Here is a 19,162-nt window from a genome sequence, read left to right as displayed (position 1 = left end):
CTTAATCAGCTTGTCAAGAGCTGAATAAGCTCTCTCGAAACCTTCGTCATCACATAACGTAATCACTGTACATAGTATACGCGTAGAACCTTTAAATGTTTGCGCCTCACGGGCCGCACCCCGTAAAGGAACATAACCCATACTGTAAAACAATCGCAGTTGACAACAATAGCGTATTCACTGATATCAACCTGAAAGACTGAGTCGATATTTTGCATTTTAATGTTGGTTCATTGCTTGAACTGACAGAAGTGAACTTCAACTAGATTCAATAACACAACACTGTACTGATCTACCGGACTTAGAACCGCTGAGATTCCGATTTTCTCTACTCGTCAACAGACCGCAATATACAAAATCTTCAGAGCCAGTAACTGGTCAACGTTATATTACACAGAATTATTGTCGTATTATGGACACATCTCCGATCTCGTTAGATATCCCCCCGATTGGCCAGCCAGGTAAGAACGGCCGGCCGTTAGCAACAACAAAGCGTGCCGCTCAAAACAGGGCAGCGCAGCGAGCTTTCCGACAACGCAAAGAGTGCTACATCAAGGATCTTGAAACTAAGGTAGTAGAAATAAAAAACATGAAAGAGATAATTGACGGACTGCGACAAGAGAATTTACAACTTCGAGACTACATCTTGGCTCTGCAGTCGCGCTTGATTGAACAGCCTGGTGTTGGTGGCGTGCCAACACCTCCAGCTGTTTATGCTCAACGATCGGTCGAGTATTTACACGACGCACCTTCAAACAGCGTTGGTTTAAGTCATAGCAAGGATAGTCATGATCTTGACCCGAAGTCACATTAACACTTGCCAGGGATCTGGCATGGTCATGGACGCGCTACCTTAAGTTTCTTTTTTTTTTTTTAGTTAAAGATTTCAGTCTTTGTAAACATGTTTTCTGCTTTAATATTATGTATGGTTTATTGTTTTGGAGAAATTGTCTGAATAGTATTGGCACAGTGCGTTAGATACTGTATAGTGTGCCGTATTTTGTATTGTACTGCGACCTGGGAATACTGCTGGTCAGTCGCTACAACTGCATGTAGATCTTTTGTTGGATCTCAACTTTCTTTTACTTTGTTGTATTATTAGAATTTTGTAAATGCGACTAATTTGTACTGAGTAAAATTTGACGATAAAATCTGGCCACGTACGGTCTTGCGTAGGCTTACTTAATTGCTGACCGAACATAGTAGTTGCTGCACAAACCCCTTTTAACTTACTACTTGCTCACCGGCCTGTGTTTTCTACAGTGGAAGAAGACAAAATGATGACTTTTGTCTAAATGAACTTAAGATCGCAATAATAAGTAGACTATAGGGCGAATGCCACTAAGCTGGCCAAAGTGACACTTTTGGATCTTCTTTGTACTACACGTCCAAACTCATTGTGTCCACCCCTAATGTGAGTTCGGCTTGTCCGGGCAAGAGTTCATAGAACTGACATTGATGCGCGTTGATGGCCGTCACGCCGCTGTACTCTTTGATAGATATCTAGCGCTTTTATTTTCTGCTTGAGGATTCAATTTGCCTTTAAGCAACTTTGCTATACTTCGTCGCGGCTTGTATTTAGCCTAGGCTAATCTCACACTCATACTACAGTCACCGTTAATTTCGACTTTTGTAGTAAGTCACTAAAACCTAACTGTATCTAAGGGCGTAAATCAATTTGACTTTATTTATTAAAATGCCATGATGAATGCCAGACTGAGTGAAAGAAACAGCCTTTGTTTACTTTTGACGGTTAGGGTTAAAAAGAAGGACACACAAAATTGTCCTGGCAACCAAATCAAAACAAAAAGACTTACAGTGTGGTTAGTAGCCAGCTGTTCTCTGTGACAGCCTTAAAGTAAGATTGTTTCTAAAATGATGCGGGGTCAAGAGTCGCCTATGGATTTTCAGTACGACTCTGTCGGACCAGTTCCTACTGAATCGCCATTTTTGCAAGCTGTAAATACACAACACTTGCAAGGGCGGTATAATGGACCTGGTAGCTATGTGCCAGAACAGACCCCATTTGTTACGCCAAGAACCAGTTTTAAAATCAATGCAGCACCGTCTTCAAGATTTTATTCAAACGTGTACGAGAGCCCGTCATATGGACGAGGCGCGTCTATTGACACACCTGTGGTAATCGACGGCAATGGCGATAATGATGTGGAGATGATGATGGAATCTTCACCAATGACACCGAGCCCTAACAAGGAGAATTTTATAGATCTTGATAGTAGTACAAAAGAAAATGTTGATCCGAGGAAGACGTCATCACGCAGATTTCGCGGTAAAGATGACAGTCCGGCTGCTTCTAGTCCAGTGGGACAGTTCATGAAGTCTTGCAAAAAGTTATTACCGAGAAAGTCACCCAGAAAGCAGAAAAAGCAAAAGCAATACATTCAAGAAAATTCGGATAGCGAAGAAGACAACTCTGACTATAGCGGATCCGAGCAGAGCTGGAGTGGGAAGAAAATGATTGTTCGAGAAACTATTATGTTGTCGCCGAGGAAAGGATCAAGCTCAAGAATAAATTCATCCAGGAAGGTATCCCGGTCGATTTCAGAAGGAAATAACCAATTGGCGACCATACAGCAATCGAATGGCTCGCTTCTCACATTCTTGTCACATCACGACAATTTACCTTACGTTTTCGCATCATACCTGCAACTTGTTTTTAATGTTTTTCTGGTACTGGTAATGTTCTACCTCATATTTTCATTTGTACTCATGATCCGTCACGATATTGCGCGTAAAGTCGAGGAATCAGTTGCCGAAGCTGAAGCAATCATAGCACAGTGCGGGAAAAATTACATGTTGAACAGGTGCGGTGATTTGCGATTGCCTGCGTTTGAAGCACAGTGCGCCGAGTGGAAGACGTGCATGAATAGCGATTCAAATGCTGTTGGTAGAGCCAGCATTGGTGCTGAGACTATTGCCGGCATAGTTAACAGTTTCATTGAACCAATTTCATACAAAACGATGGTACGAAAAGTGAGTTTTTGATTGTAAGTAGCTCGCTAATTTGGCTAGATGTTTGTCCTGTGCTTGATTTTTGGCTCTCTTTACGTGTCATCTAGCAAGGCAACTCCGCATTTGCCTCCGCAGCATATGATACAAAATCAGCAATCACAAGTAAAAGAGCGCGCCTTGTTTCGCAGCAAGTCCGAGAACTTAAATGATAAAGGCGCGTTAGTACCTATATCATAGTTGTTTAAGATCAAACTTGCGGTGTGCAATTTTAGGCACAGTTTGTATTAGTGGGATGATGGTGTTTGGATGGTTATGTACGAATGAATGCCCATACAAGGAATGTTACTGTGGTAGTTAAAGATCTATGAACCTGCCTCATGAAGTGGTGTAGTGTATATGTGAAAACTGCATGTCATTTGTTCATAACGTAATGTAAGCAGTAGTCGACATGTACCGGTATCTGAAAACTCTACTGTGAAGAACGCGTCTGAACGTCGTTCGTAAATTCAACGAATTCAGACGATTTGGCCTGTATAATAATTATCTTGTACACTATTATTGTAGTTAGGCAAATTTTGAACTAAATAGCGTGAGCAAACAATTAGAATTTAAAGGTGAGTTTTTTTATTAGTTTTTTACTGTCCGCGATGGAACGCTCATGTCCGCATGCTGATCTAGAGGCTGCTTTAAATATCAAATAGAGTGCTAACCTTCAACCACAGATCTCGGCGGTCTTCTCTGTTTTTCAATTAAACCAGGCATTTGATTTGATACTTGTTTGGTCATTTGTTAATTGAAAGATCTTCCAAAATGAAGATTAAGAAAAGTTCTGCATCGGCCAAAAGGCTGGCCCATATGGTATATTTCGATGTTCTCTCGTCTGTGTTGCAGTAAAATGGGTTTGTGAAAGTACTAGACACATATAAAGCATCGTAGGCAATATTTTCCGAAGCTTGTGTTTTGTGCAAATCACTAATTCTTTTGTGCAACCTGATCTCAGCCTTGTGCGGTCTAACTTTACTATAGCCTCCTTCACTCAAGAATTTTATCACGTTATTGGAGACTTGTCCTGAGTCGGATTTAACTGAGCATATTCAAAATTACGGGAATTCTTGGGATCAACCTCGTGGAGATATGCATCACTGGATAAACGTATTAAACCGGTTTGACGATATTCTTCAGAGAGCCGTTACCAAATCTGGTCTTCGTACAAATATGCCTACGGCCTACATTTTTGAATCTGCTGAAGAGAAGCTGATTGTCGCCGTGCTTGACCTTACGGCATTGCTGTTGGAGCATTGCTCGCACAGAAGCCTCTACGCTAGCGGATCGGTAAGACTTAGTTTGATCTCATAAAATTGGTGACTGATTAATTCGTTAGTTTTTGACAAACCTTCTTTACGTGACTTCTTTGCCAATCTTGGTATCAAATTTGAAGGTGTGTGCGCGTTTGGCTCAACGATACGCACAGGCAAACACTGGTCGATCTTCGATTTTCATCATTAGTCAGGAGAAAATGTTCAAACTTGCAAATGCATTTCCACCTGCCGCTTCGTTGGATTTAACATCAAAAGTTTCATTAGTTGATTTGCTTGATGCATCAAAACCTCTAGATGATTCGTGGTCAACAGTTACTCTGCAATATTATCGTGCTGCAACGTTTGGCACTCTATCCAACCCTGACTTGCCGCCACTGCCAGTCACACCGTCTCCTGTGACAATTGGTCTTCCAGAGACACCAGTAACTCCAGGAGAGGCAAGACCAACTGATGGAGTCTTAACATACAGTATATCCAAACAACAAGTAGCGCAGATGTCACTCGAGGCTTTGCTCACTCAGATGTTCAACGAGGTTCCTAAAGATTTTCAAGTAGACGCATTTTTGAAAATTATGGTTGCTAAAGCTTGTACACCTGGTCAGGAAGGGCTTGCGCTGAGAGAGTCACTGACTGCTGTCAGATGTTTAGCAATTGAGTTTTTGGCCTACATTGGCCAGGAAAATACACTTCAGACTCGACTATTTGCAGCAAACAGCCAGCTCATTCCGTCTCTTTGTGAAGTGATTCATCCGGACAATACGGTCTCTATCCCTTTACGTACCTTGGCTCTTGAAGCTTTGCATGCTCTCGCACATCATAGAGTTCGACACAATGAAATTTTGTCTTCTCTGAGCGCAAATGTCAATCATGGTGTGCTTTTGTACATTGTTCGCCAAGTCGTCATGGACCTCGAGAGTGGATTGTTTGTGGACGAATACTTTGCCGATCGGTTGTTTTCGCTTGTTCAAGTGTTGGCTTCAAACACACATTCCATGCAAGTGCTGGTGACAGCTGGTCTAGTTCAAGTCATGGTCCAACTTATCGACACTGATACACAAGATTTCAGTACGTTGTCTATGGCTATTGGTGTCTTTCAGCATATGGTTTGCATTGCTCAAAGTGCATTCAATGAGTTTGTACAGGTCGGTGGATTGGATCTCATGGTGAAACGCATTACGGCAGAAGTTGATTACGCTATCTCAAATCCAGAAGATATCGAAGGATCCATTTTGGTAGACTATAAGATTAACTTTGTTCGAGCCCTCTGCTTAAAATCATCCTTCAAACTTTTGCTTAGCATGATGCAGTCTACTGGTAATGCTGATCAACTTCGCAACTTAGTTGAGTCGCCTATTCTGGAGTGTTTGAAAAAAATCATCTCGCATTCGGCTGTGTTTGGCACAAATATCACATCTTGCGTCATCGACATGATGTCTACCTTCATCCACAACGAGCCGACATCATATACAATCATTAATGAGTCTGGATTACCCCAAGTCTTCATCGACTCGATTCCAGAGCTGATCAAGCTATCTAAGACGAATGCTATACCACATGCCATCGGCGCAATTTGCTTGAATAATTCTGGTTTGGAGTTGGTACAGTCGACTGGCGCACTCAAGAAGTACTTTCAAGTTTTCAAGATGCGCTTCCACGCTCAAATCATGGCTCTCACTAGTGTTCCAAATAATCTCGGAAATGCTTTTGATGAGATGGCTCGACATCATCCTGCTCTCAAAGAAGAGATTATGACTGAAATCGTGCAGATTGCGGTAGATATCTGCAAAGAAGGTGAAACCATGCAAGGCGGTGTTCGATTTTTCCCAGTGTCGGATAACGTATTAAAGACAGAGGCTGACGAAGAGCTCGTGGTACAAGACGCGACCTCTGAAGTTGTGCCGCTAATTGACTGTCTGGCCAGATTCCTTGAAGCTTTTTTGCAGAACTCAAACCATTGCATAGACTTTATTAAACGAGAAGGTTTAGTTCAACTTGCCAAATTATATCGATTACCGAGTCTGCCTTATGATTTTCCGTCGAGAACCGCTGCTGTTTCACTTGCTCGAGTATTCAGGTTGGCTACCGAAGTTGACACATTCTGGACAATCACAACAATTCTTAAATCATGTGCTGCTACTATGAGAGATCTGAAAGAATTTTTACATTACAATGAGTCTACGTCGTTCTTTGTAACTTTGGAAAACGAAGATACTGATTCCGCGTCGAGCTTTTTAAAGGCGTTAAATGCAGTTCATTGTTTTGTTCTGTTGCTGTCTCAAATGTATTCTCACATGATCTACCCGCATTCAAAGTCGACATTACCAATGATTCAGCCGTTCAGCACCGTCGGAGAATTTGAACAGCTCTTGGACGATTTTGGGCAGTTGCAACGCGTTTGTTTATGGGAAGATATTGCAATCACTAAGGGTCTCTCTGACGAATGGCGGGATGCTTCCCGGGTTCTCAACTTCGACGACGTCAGAAATCGGTACAACGAGCAGGAACGTCGCCAGGAGATAGCCGAGGCAGAAGCTAAGACAGATGTTTCTGACAACCGGTACAAGAACGTCAAAGTTATTCGATATATGGTCAGTCAGATACCGGGTTCAATGAGCAAGATTTTTGCAGGCATGTATAAAATTCGCATATTTGGAAATTTCTGACCTGTTTGTAGGACTTGCTAAGCTCGCAATCTCTCGTCGATCACCTGACGTTTCTCAAAAGAAGCACGGCTTTTTAGTAGGGGAAATGGTTGCATCCGCTTTAGTGAAGAGCATGTCGTACAGTCGGATTGGTGAGCTCCATTATTATTTTATATGGCGTCGTTTTAACTGATTTTTCAGAGCAATTTCCTGACGAGAGGGATAAATTTGCATTTTGGTTGCTGTTACTTTCGGCTAGTCGAAACCTTCTGTTTGACGGTGAGTGATTCGTCGCCTAGTATGAGTTGATAATGCTGACTTAAGTTGTAGACCAGAGAGGATCTGTACCAAGTCTACAAACGGTCGTGGTCATTTGCTTCAAGCGACAAGGTGGTATTCAGTTACTAGTCAAGATTCTAGAGTCATTCTGGTACGAGCTCAAAAACATGCCACCTCTTGAAGAAGGGGACAAGTCGTTGTTGTCAAAACAAGCTATGTCTTTTGGTGATGTTGTCGTCCTCCAGATTTTATCGTCGCTGGTCAACGCAAAATCTGTTTTGGAATCCTCACAAACCGGCAGTTTAGCTACAAACGACTTCAATCGAGAATATCCAGATTATTTTAATCAAAGTCAATTCTTGGTGGAATTGCGACTGGCAATCATGCCTACGATCAAAAAACTTTGGGAGTCCGACGAGATTTTGAATGCAACATCGCCAATTCTAAAAATTTTGGTTAGTATTTTGACTGCTGTTATGGCGGCTGAAGGAGAGACTAAGGCCATAACTTCATCGGATCGCGCATGGTCATCAGATCGCCTAACAGCCCAGTCGTTTGAGGTCGCCGATGATGGTGTGCGACAGCTCATGGACTTGGGATTCCCTAGACCGTCTGTGGAAGTTGCGCTTCGCAGATCAAGTCAGCGAGTTGGGACTGCAGCAGATTTCTTGATCGACAACCGCGGTTCACGTTTGTTTTCTTCAGAGTCAGCAACGCCTACAGAGTCGGAGAGCGCTTATGGAAGAATAGACCTTGGAGACGTTTCTGTAGATGAAGCGGACTTGAATGCGGATGAAGAGTCTGTCGCAACCGAGACTCAGCCTCTGATTACCGAAAGCCCAGTAGCAAATGAGGGTTCAAATGAAGAAGCTGATTTCTCTATCTCAGAATCCGAGGTATTACAAGTTCGGAACGAGGCTGATGAAGCTGAGCCGGTCGTGATTGACAGCGAAGACACGCCTATGCCAGATAATGAAATTGAATCGGCACCAACTGCAGCTGTGGAACGATCAGGAAAAGTGAAGATGGCCGTGGCTGAATTACAGGATTTGCGTGTTGAAATTCAACAAAGACTGGTGGAAAGGTGTCTAGCAATTTTGTCTCACAACGCTGATATCGTATTTGACCTTTCTGGACTCTTGACTGCTGTGTTTGATACTAAAGCTTTTTCAACGGAGCAACAAAAGCGAGCCGTTGTTCAAATGATCGATTTTATTAGTGGCATTGAACATACAGATGTTTCCAAAGGTGACGCAAAGCAGTCGGCAGCTCATTTGCTTGGTCTTTTTTTGCAAACTGAGACATTTTTCACAAATTCGCTGCCGGATTTGCAGGCACACTGGGATTTGTTCATCAATCTCTTGCAGTTTGACGAAAGTGATGAACTTGTAAACTCCGCGTTGTGGGTTCCGGATGTTTTGTTAATTATTGAACTCATGTTATCGAATGCGGAGCAGCCAAGGCCAATTCCTTTTGAGCATAATGCGACTGGACCCATTCTTGAGCTGGATGAAATTCCAGACGTTATCCGACGAAGGTTGTTTTCAGCCATTCAGCAACTTCCTATTGCGAAATTTGGCGACTTGGCTATCTCAGTCGCGCGAGTACTAGTGATCGTCACCCGAAACCATGACTATGCGGTTGAAGCTTTTGATACAGGTGTTGTTGCTGAATTATTCAAGGCTATTCAAAACACCACTGGTGAAAACAAGCTCCGTATCAGAAGTTGCACCAGCATTATTTTGCGACATGTTATTGATTATCCAAAAATTTTAGAGAGCTTATTTGAAACTGAAATCAAGAAATATGTGTCAATCCATGATCACTCGGTGTTTGATTTGTCAGGTTTCCAAGTCATGGAGTATATTCGAGGGAACGCGCAATTGGTTCTTAGAGATCCGGTGTTATTTGTTAAGGTTACAAACAGGATTTGTAAAGTCCGGCTAGCAGATTCTTCATTAAAGAATTTGTTTATTACTCTCAAGAAGGATGAAAAGGATGAAAAACCAGAAGCGGAATCTAAGAGTGGTAGTACGAAGGAAGTTCCTGTGGATCCGGCTCCAGACGCTGATAAAGAAATGATCGATGTTAAGCCGCCGGAGTCTTCCACTCTTGTGAGAACCGCGGCAATGGAAAAGACTTCCAGTGTTATGCACTTCCTTTTAAACGAGTTAATGGCAACAAAGGAGGATGTTATCAAACTACCGGAATCGCCAGAGGACGATGATACTGCAGATCTTAATCAGAAGCCAGAGTTTGTTGCAGCTGATCATCCTCAATTTCTTTATCGTGGATATCTGTTTGAGATTATTACTGAGTTGCTCTCATCGTATGATCAATGCAAGCTTGATTTTATCAGCTTTTCGCGGAAAAGTCAGACTGCTACTGCGGTCTCGAAGCCTCGACTTGCTGTTCTCAATTACTTCTTCAATGAGATGTTGCTCATCGGTAGCATGTTTGGGCCTGAAGACATTCAGCAAAAAAAGAGAGCGTGTATTTCAAACATGACTGCGAGACTACTGTATGCATTGATTACAAGTACTCATGAGAAAAATCAAGATGCTGGTGACGATTCTACAATTTCGCAGCTTCGGAGATTTGTTCTTGATGCTACTCTTCGTGCAATCCGTGACGCTTCTTCGTCTGCTTATTCATTAGGAGTTAAGTACTCTCGTTTGATAACACTTGGCGATTTGTGCTACAAATTTCTGAATAGTCGGGCTGTCAATAATCCTGGAGTTGGCAGGCCGGCAAACGTTTTCTTACCTAGTGAAAATGATAACGCCATGGCCAAGATAATGTTTGAGAAAAATTTTACATCAGCTGTTACCACTGCGCTAAACGATATTGATTTAAATTTTCCTGAATCGCAGAAAGTCGTTCGAACATTGCTTAAGCCACTGACGCGACTGGCTCGCGTGTCTCTTGAGCTGTCAGATGAATTGTCTAAGCCAACAGACCCTGTGGATGAAGACTACATTTCTGCTAGTTCTAGTCATGAGGACTATCGAGAAGAGACACCAAATTTGTTTTCTAATTCCGCACTTGGACTTTTTGAAGTTCAGGAAGGTATGGACTATGATGATGAGGAGTCCGAAGGTAGCGACTTGGATAACGGTGAAGAAATGGAGTATTCGGAGGAAGATGACGATGGCCCTCATTCAGATGATACTGCTGACGAAGAAGGAATGACAGAGTATGATGAAGAGATGGAATATGACGAGGAAGTAGAGACTGGCGATGATTACACAGAACAAGAGGATGACGATGTTGAGGACGATGGTGGAATGGATGTCGAAATCGTGGTAACTGGTGAGATTGATGGCTCCGGTCAGTCAGAAGAAGACGGTGAGCACGATGAATCCGATGATGGTGAGGATGATGAAGATGATGACCTTGATGGTGAAAGCATTGAAGACTATGATGAGGAAGATGAATGGCTCTCTGCTGATCTTGACGGTGAAGCAATGGAAGGATTTGGTGACGGTGATCCTTTGGAGGAGATTGCTAGAGCACTTGGTGATGATGTTGGAACACCCGAACAAGATGGAGAGATGGACGAAGATGAAGATGAAGAAGCCGAGGAGGATGACGGCGAAGAATCAGATGAAATGCTTCTCCCTAACGAAATCGACTATGCAGATGAGCTTGAACAGGATGCAGACATTCATTCCGCATGGGAACTTGAAGAAGTGTTTGGTTATGACATTGCTAATCATCGGGACAATCATTCTTTTACAGCAGGAGGTCGCTACTCTGCGCGTGGTATGTACACCATTAATTAAAGTTGCGCCGGCTAATAAAAAACAGGATGGAACGATTTTGATGCTGCATTGAACCCGTTGCTTATTCAGCCACCAAACGAAGAGATGCCGGGAAATATTGCTAGAAGCTTAAGAACTGGTGACGACTCTTCATACCGATCATACTTCCCTTTCAGTCGTAGAATCGCAGGTGAGGGTGATTTGCAAGTTTTGGATGACTTATTTCAACATGTCGTTCGGCATCACCACTTTCGACAACGTGGGGGTAATGCTTCTGATCCTTTTGTCGCCACTTCTATGAATCAAGATACGGACTATTATGGGGGCCGCACTTCTCGTTCTCAAAGACAGGCCCGCGAAGATCCATGGGCTGTTGTATCGTCAATGAATCCGAAGTCGACCCTGATTCGATGGCAGGAGGAAGCTAGGATGTTATTTGGCAACTCTGCTGTGAACGACAAGGCTTCCCATGTTGTTAATCACATACTAAACTATCTTCTTCCAATTGCAGTCAAGGAAACACAAGAACGCAAAGCGCAGGAGGCTGCAGAAAGGAGAAAGGAACGAGAACGGATCAAACAGGAGACCCGTGAACGTGTAGAGAAAGAAGAGAAAGAAGCATTGGAGCGCGAAAAGGCTGAAGCTGAGCGCAAAGCAGCAGAAGAAAACGATGCTATGCGCATTACTGAAGAAACTGATGCTTCAAGCGCTGCTCAACAAGATGACACCAGAAGTGGGAAAATGGAAGATGTTGAAAGCAGCACCGACAACAAAGTTGAATCCACTGACGCTGATAATGACGGCGCTACATCCAGTGCCACAGCTGAGCCAAGAGTGATTGTTGCAGTTGGTGGTCGTGATATAGACATCACAGGAATGGGCATTGATCCGTCGTTTTTAGAAGCTTTGCCTGACTCCATGCGTGAGGAGGTTCTTGCGGCCCACATTCGTGAAACGCAGACAGCCAGCAACAACAATAGCGTCGAGGCACAAGAATCTGAGATTGAGGCTGAATTTTTGGCAGCATTACCACCCAATATCAGAGAAGAGCTTCTCCAACAAGAAGCGGCTGAACGACGACGTGCCCAGCGTGAGCGCGAGTTACGGGAAGCACCAGCTACCTCTGCGCCTGCTACAACAGCTACTCCAGACGCTGAGTTTGCTTCTTTTTTTGCTACTTTGAATCCTGCATTGAGACAGACTATCTTGGCTGAGCAAGACGAAGAATCGTTATCACATTTGCCTTCAACTATTGTAGATGAGGCACATGAGTTGCAGCGCCGACACAATCTATACAGCATTAATGACACCTTGGAAGTTGAGCCTCCAGTTATTCCCCGTCTTCACGGACGTCACATTCCAAACATTCCTAGATTGCCGCCTACTGGTGTTAGAGGAAGCTCTAAGCCAGTGTCATCCAGAAATGGCATTCAATTGGTGGACAGAAGTGGAGTTGCCTCATTGGTTCGGCTTTTATATCTCCCACAGAATCAAAGTGCAAACCAGCGAAATCCGTTGTACGATATGCTGGTTAGCGTCACAGCTAATAGGCAAAGTCGAGCAGAATTGTTTAACATGATACTTTCAATTTTACAAGACGGCAGTATCGATGTTGCTTCGGTGGAGAAGAGTTTTGCGCAAATATCGGCCAGAGCTAGACCACAGCAGCTAATTGGAAACACTCCAAGTAAGGCAGCGGTGACTCCTAAGACTCCAGTAACCCCAATGAAAGCTGGTAAAATTTCCAGTACTTACGGTACTGTCGAAGTTCCTCCGCTTGTGCTGACACAGCAGTGTCTTCAGGCATTAAATCATATTATTGACGTTAACCACCAGTTGGCATCATATTTTCTAATCGAACACGAGACGCCTGTTGGATTGAAAAGAACGTTTAGCCGCAAGGGAAAGGTGAAAGAGGTACCAGCAACAAAGGCATCCCGTTATCCGATCAACATTTTACTTTCGCTATTGGATAGACCACAGATCCGTGATAACACTGTCGCGATGGATATGTTGTCAATGCTTTTCCAGGAAATCACTCGACCTTTGCAGGTTCTAACGAAAAAGAAATCAGAAGAGACCAATAAACTGGTAGAGTCTGCACCTGTGCAAGCTGTTGCTGACGGTCCCATGGTATCCGATTCTCAGGTATCTGTCCATACAGAAGCAATGGTAACTGATCAAGAGCCTACTGAAGATGAGAAGAAACAGGCACTGCAGAGAAAGCTTCTGCCTCCATTGATACCGGACCATAATTTGTCTTTGATGGTGGGCATTTTGACCGCTCAGGAATGTCCCAACCGCACACTTCAGCAAACTCTTGCAGCAATGCAGAGCTTGTGTGCTGTTCCTGGTGCCAAAGGAGTTTTTGGCAATGAGTTAATCAAGCAGGCTCAAGAACTAGGAAAATCACTACCAACCGATTTGGAGCAGCTGGCAAGTCAAATTCGCAATGCACAGAGTGGCTCCGAAATTCAAGGAATGGCACTGGCAAGGTTTTCTCCTGCCAGTTCTGATCAAGCCAAACTTCTTCGTGTGTTGACTGCAGTTGATTATTTATTTGATTTCAGTCGCGATAAGAAGGATGGTGCTGATAATGAGGCTTCTGAAGTAATTGATGATTCGCCAATCGAGTTATATTCTAGTCTTGATTTTCAAGCTCTGTGGACTGCTTTGGGCACCTGCTTGAAAGAAATCCAGGACCGACCAGATATGTTACACGTTGCCACAGTTCTGTTGCCTCTCATTGAGGCATTCATGGTTGTGTGCAAGCATGAAGTGCTAAAGGAGCCGAAAACGCCCGCTGCTTCTACCGACCAAGCTTCGGCGAGTCTGATACGAATAAGTTCGCTTCCTCCTGTTAGTGTGGCAAAGAATGCAGAGAATAGCATGCGCCAACTATTTATTCAGTTTACAGACGACCATCGTAAGATACTTAATCAAATGGTTCGCAACAATCCCAAGCTCATGAGTGGTTCATTCTCGATCTTGGTCAAGAATCCGAAGGTTCTTGATTTTGACAGCAAACGCAACTACTTTAATCGTCAGCTACATTCTAGGTCTCAAGGTGTACACATTCATCGCCCTTTGGCACTTAATGTTCGGCGTGACCAAGTGTTTCTGGACTCTTACAAGGCGATGTACTTCAAGACTGGAGACGAAATTAAGTATTCAAAGCTTAATATTCGATTCCACGGCGAAGAAGGAGTCGACGCCGGCGGACTTACAAGAGAATGGTTTCAAGTGTTGGCTCGACAAATGTTTAATCCTGATTACGCACTTTTCACACCCGTGGCATCTGATCGCACAACCTTCCATCCAAATCGCACTTCGGGCGTAAACCCAGAGCATCTGTTGTTTTTCAAGTTTATCGGGAGAATCATTGGTAAAGCTTTGTTTGAAGGTCGGGTTTTAGATTGCCATTTTAGTCGTGCAGTGTACAAGCGAATTCTGGGTCGTCAGGTCTCGTTGAAGGACATGGAGACCCTCGATTTGGAGTACTACAAATCGCTGGTTTGGATGTTGGAGAACGATATCACCGACGTTATCACTGAAACAATGTCATTGGAAACCGATGATTATGGTGACAAGAAAATTATAGATCTTGTCCCAAATGGAAGAGACATTCCAGTAACTGAGGAGAACAAGAACGAATATGTGAGCCTTGTTGTGTTCTATCGCTTGATTACTGGTGTCAAAGAACAACTGGACAGCTTCTTAAATGGTAAGTTATTTTTCTTGTGATTAGTGGAAGTAAATCTAAGAGTGACAGGTTTCTATGACATCGTTCCGCGGGACTTCGTATCAATCTTCGATGAGCAAGAGCTTGAGCTTCTTATTTCTGGACTTCCGGATATTGACGTTGATGATTGGAGAAACAACACTGTGTAAGTTGATGTCCTGATTCAATACTGGCGTTCATCTAATATTGCCCAGGTATCAAAATTACACTCCTTCTTCTCCTCAAATAAAGTGGTTTTGGCGTACTGTGCGGTCGTTTGACCCGGAAGAAAGGGCGAAGCTGCTTCAGGTACAGTAATTTTTTTCTGAGTTCGGTCATTTTCTAATCAATTCAGTTTGTTACTGGTACCAGCAAGGTTCCTTTGAATGGATTTGCAGAGTTAGAAGGTATGAACGGCGTAGCGAGATTTAACATTCATCGTGATTACGGCCGGAAAGATAGATTACCATCATCTGTAAGTTTGTTTGCTGTTGTGTTTGTATCGGAATACTAACATGGCCGTTTAGCATACTTGTTTTAATCAACTCGACATGCCGGAGTACGATTCGTACGAGGCTTTACGAAATGCTTTAATATTGGCAATCACAGAGGGCCGTGAAGGATTTGGATTTGCTTAAACATTGTAATTATTTCTATGAAATTAATTGAAATTTTTTATTTCATTATACAATCCCAGAACTGAACCGTCAACAAATTAAAAGCGGCCAGATAGTCAATTTGATTAGACTACTTGTTTAGTTGACTTAACTGAGGTATGCTCGCAATCCCGAAAATCAAAAATTGCTTTCAACAGTTTAAGTCAAAACCCAAAACGAGACCGAGCTACACGCTCTTTTATTCATACATCGCAAACCGTTCCCTAATACTTTAATTTTCCCATTTGTTTCTTAATTCCTGTTATTCTTTTTAGGCCGCAGCTCCACCAACACCTGTCACATATTAGTATGTCAAACTATAGAAATTCATAATCTTCGTACCCGCAATATAGGCAAGATACCAAGTCAGACTGGCACCACCATCCAAAAAATTTGAATTAAAGCTTGATCCGGTAAAGAATCTGTATGCGGCTCGCGGGTCAGTCAGAGCCAAGTTCGCGTACATAACACCTTTCCATCCGTCTGTCAACGACGGTGCGAATGCGCCGACGATACTGTTCCACTCTTCTCTAACGAAGGTCGGCGAGCGCATGTACGATGACACTGGTGTGATTGGAAGCATATGAATGCCTTGGATGTACTGTGGCTCTGTACCAAAGTATGTTGTGTGGTCGACCTTGTTCTCAAATAGAATTCCGGTGACTTTGTTTCCAATGAAGTTTTTAGGCTGGATGGTGTTTGTCGAGTTCATGAGCATGTATGAGTTCATTGACCGTTTCATGACTGCCATCATCAACGCGCCGCGCATCTCCATCGACTGGTCTTTAACCACTTGACCCCAAAGTTTGATCGCATATGCGTGATGATAGTCTTCTGACGATGATTCTTGGTCTTTGCCATCTGAGCTCTCAAAAACACCTTTTGCCCATGAATGTCCATGAAACCAGCTAAAAGAGCGGGAAAGTGGAAAGTAGCTGTCTTCTGTGGACGGGTTGTTGATGTCGCGAACCAGAGAGTTGACGTAGTCCTTGTTGTCCCTGACCCATGTACCGCCGAGCGCATTGTCGATGTAGCCAATGATTGCTGCCGCATGGATGTGGTAGCCATAGTGGAAATGATGATCGTTGTAATACGAGTTTCCAAAGTCAGAGTTTGGATCTCCGGTTGTAATGGCTGCACTGGAAATCAAACCTTTGTATGTTTCTACTATGTGTCAGATGATCAGATGACAACTATCAACCAAATAACTTACGGTCATAGTACAACGGGTGGATCTGCTTGTTCTGAGCAAACAAAGCAAAGGCAGACTTGAGGTTCTTCAGGCAGTAATTGGTGATGGCTGTGTTTCTCAGAATATCGTGCGAAACGTAACAGATGTACGCAAACTTGTCCAACGCCTTTCCTGCAAAGTACATTGAGTCGGTGTTGGTCTGGGCATTCATGTCTTGCACAACCTCCGATACAGCCGCTTTAGTTATCTGGCCCAGTGCTGCCTTTGTATATGTAGCACTGTTGCCTGGAATACTTGTCCATGGAGCGAATTGTATTGAGCGAGGTATGGTCTCAGACATAACTAGCTGATTTGAACTATAGGCGTACATTTTACCTTTAGAAAGAGAGTCAAGGCTGAATCCAAGCGAACGTCTTTTCAATGCACTGGTAAACGAAGTCACATGGTGAGGAAGCGCGAATAGTAGTAATTGCTTTGCAACATTGTCATTCCGTGTCCAGTAGTTGATGGTATATGTTGCTGCGCTGTACCATGAAGTACCACTGACGGACGCACCAACGCTATACTTTCCGGCGTGTTTGTCATAAGCTGACTCACTGTTTGAGACCATTTTGGCAACTTGAATGTAGGCGTTGGACACACGTCGAGACGCAAGAATAGTGTTTGCGTTTTCGAGTGACAGCTGAAAGTCACCGGATCTCATGGATACGTAGATGACCCAGTAGTTGTTATCATTGAGCTTGGCCACGTACTTTCTCATGTTGGGCATCGGTGCCTTCCTTTCCATCAAAGCATTGATACCAACCAGAGACGTGAGTTTGGGCTGTAGATTCTTGTAGATTCCAGTCACGAATCCGACGCCTTGCACAAGAGGAACATTGAGAGTATGACCACGACCGTATTTACTGACTGAGGCTGCGAACGTGGCATTGATTGAAAATTGACTTGGATGATCAAGTTGAAGAGTCATGCCAGAGTCAAACTCTGCAGCAGAGAAAGACAGCGACCTAATACCAATAGGGCTAATAAAGTACTGAACGGGATTAGCATTTGGATCGGGACCATACGTCTAGACGATAGTTAGAAAGAGCATCATTAAAGTCAAATAAATTTGAAACTCACAAATTGGCTCCGGGAAGTATGACTGACAGCAAGACCCCAGTCTCCGCCTACACCTTGGTTCCACCAGACCATGTATGGGTATACATAAACACCATTATCTTGACCCCCCAGCAACAAGTTTGTGTAGAAGTTGTTAGTGGGAATTGTCTGTCCGCTTATATAATTTGCCGACAAACCCTTGGGCTGAGCGGGATGCTGTCGTAGTCTAGGAAATCGCGTGCTAGGAGCCGACGTAGCAACTGGTCGGAAGAGGTTGATTGTTGCACTAGCCGCATCGATGCCGTGAAGTGCTTCAAAATCAACCGGAGCAGGCAAGTTTGTAGGAAATGTAGGCGGAGAAGGATTCAGAACTATCGAAGAAGCAGTCGGAAAAGGCAGCGCATTGGAGCGACCGTCAACTTCAAGTGACGATACAACGTAACCTGCACTCTTGACAGGGCTCGGGGTCGAGCGAAGGAATTGAACCGTCTGAGACGACTCAACTGTCGTCTCTACAAGTGCGGTTGTGACTGGAACAGCCAGTGTTAACTGAGCGAGCGACAATACTACCAGCAAAAGCCATGTTGGATAAAATGAATCTGGAAAAGTCATAAGTATATGTGCTAAAATACCAGTCACGGGAAACAAAAGAGCGAAATATAAATATATGTATAAAAAAAGACTGTAGTTCGGCCAAATGAGCGTACTGGAACAACAGAATAAAACTGGCCGGACATGGGAAATGGGTCTCTTTTGTATACAAGCCGGCCATAATGCAAATCCAGACGTTAACGAGCTTTAGACAGCTCCAATGGCCTGCTTTGTGTGAAATCGCACACTGTTCGCGCTAACACTCTGACTGACCACCATAACACTGGTACAGGTAATTTCAACCAGATTATCTTGGTAAACACTCATCAAGAGGCTGGCTAAATAACAATATTGGGAGATTCTTTCTCTCAAATTCAGGGGTAACTGCGGTGCTCATCCCAAATTCAGACTACCCCTGAAAATGTGGCGTGGAGCGGATACTACAAAGGGTCTTTAGCGCCAGCCATTTTCCTTAAACAAGCATTCATTATTTTGGCGATCACGTAAAATTCTCCGAATGACTGTTTCACAATAACTGGCAGGTTTTCAAACTATATTTTATACTGTTTAAGTATTTTATAGTACTTATTTAAATTTGCTTATGTAGATCTGCTTTAGCAAAAGTTTAAAATCATTTAAAGTGAAACAGGTACAAAAATACTCCCTAGAAAGATTACCATGGTAAGTATGTTATTTTTAACGTTTACTGAACTGCCAACTTATCTAAGATAAGGTTCAAGGCTATGAGTCCAATAATCAGTTGGGGTTTGGGGTTGTTCGCAGACCTAAATCATTTCTTGACAGTATTATTGCCTTCAAAAAATCTATAGTTTCTGCAGTTTGTGTAAAAAAATTTGTAAATTTCCAGTTCAAATAAAAAATCAGAATTGAAAGGTCCCATCCAATAATAAACCGGACGTGTCA

At 43.3% G+C, this 19,162-nt stretch overlaps 4 protein-coding genes across 4 annotated transcripts; 3 read left to right on the top strand and 1 right to left on the bottom strand.

Annotated features, from left to right (window-relative positions):
- Nucleotides 1-115: 115 nt before the first annotated feature.
- Nucleotides 116-1,131, top strand: V1512DRAFT_264584 (uncharacterized protein). Its single transcript, XM_066916712.1, has one exon. The coding sequence runs from the start codon at nucleotides 413-415 to the stop codon at nucleotides 812-814; it is 402 nt and encodes a 133-aa protein (XP_066770757.1). The 5' UTR covers nucleotides 116-412; the 3' UTR covers nucleotides 815-1,131.
- Nucleotides 1,132-1,812: 681 nt separating this feature from the next.
- V1512DRAFT_264582 (Di-sulfide bridge nucleocytoplasmic transport domain-containing protein) lies at nucleotides 1,813-3,396 on the top strand. Its single transcript, XM_066916711.1, has 2 exons — nucleotides 1,813-2,985; nucleotides 3,034-3,396. The coding sequence occupies exons 1-2, from the start codon at nucleotides 1,876-1,878 to the stop codon at nucleotides 3,208-3,210; spliced, it is 1,287 nt and encodes a 428-aa protein (XP_066770756.1). The 5' UTR covers nucleotides 1,813-1,875; the 3' UTR covers nucleotides 3,211-3,396.
- A 76-nt stretch (nucleotides 3,397-3,472) lies between these two features.
- On the top strand, nucleotides 3,473-15,497 carry V1512DRAFT_31791 (uncharacterized protein). The gene is made up of 12 exons (XM_066918343.1): nucleotides 3,473-3,587; nucleotides 3,696-3,831; nucleotides 4,000-4,305; nucleotides 4,355-6,920; nucleotides 6,967-7,086; nucleotides 7,136-7,213; nucleotides 7,265-10,978; nucleotides 11,024-14,701; nucleotides 14,750-14,864; nucleotides 14,914-15,007; nucleotides 15,054-15,173; nucleotides 15,226-15,497. The coding sequence occupies exons 2-12, from the start codon at nucleotides 3,784-3,786 to the stop codon at nucleotides 15,334-15,336; spliced, it is 10,950 nt and encodes a 3,649-aa protein (XP_066770755.1). The 5' UTR covers nucleotides 3,473-3,587; nucleotides 3,696-3,783; the 3' UTR covers nucleotides 15,337-15,497.
- On the bottom strand, nucleotides 15,322-18,570 carry V1512DRAFT_264576 (endo-1,3(4)-beta-glucanase). Its single transcript, XM_066916710.1, has 4 exons — nucleotides 17,669-18,570; nucleotides 16,568-17,615; nucleotides 15,697-16,518; nucleotides 15,322-15,648 (listed from the first exon to the last, which is right to left on the bottom strand). Exons 1-4 carry the CDS (start codon nucleotides 18,257-18,259, stop codon nucleotides 15,626-15,628), a joined length of 2,484 nt encoding a protein of 827 aa, XP_066770754.1. The 5' UTR covers nucleotides 18,260-18,570; the 3' UTR covers nucleotides 15,322-15,625.
- Between the last annotated feature and the right edge of the window lie 592 nt (nucleotides 18,571-19,162).

Source organism: Lipomyces arxii, assembly GCF_038497795.1.
Source record: "Lipomyces arxii strain Phaff 12-163 unplaced genomic scaffold V1512scaffold_11, whole genome shotgun sequence".
In the NCBI taxonomy this organism is placed as follows: Eukaryota; Fungi; Ascomycota; class Lipomycetes; order Lipomycetales; family Lipomycetaceae; genus Lipomyces; species Lipomyces arxii.
Note: the sequence above shows the minus strand (reverse complement) of the source record. Positions and strands in the feature narration are given on the sequence as shown.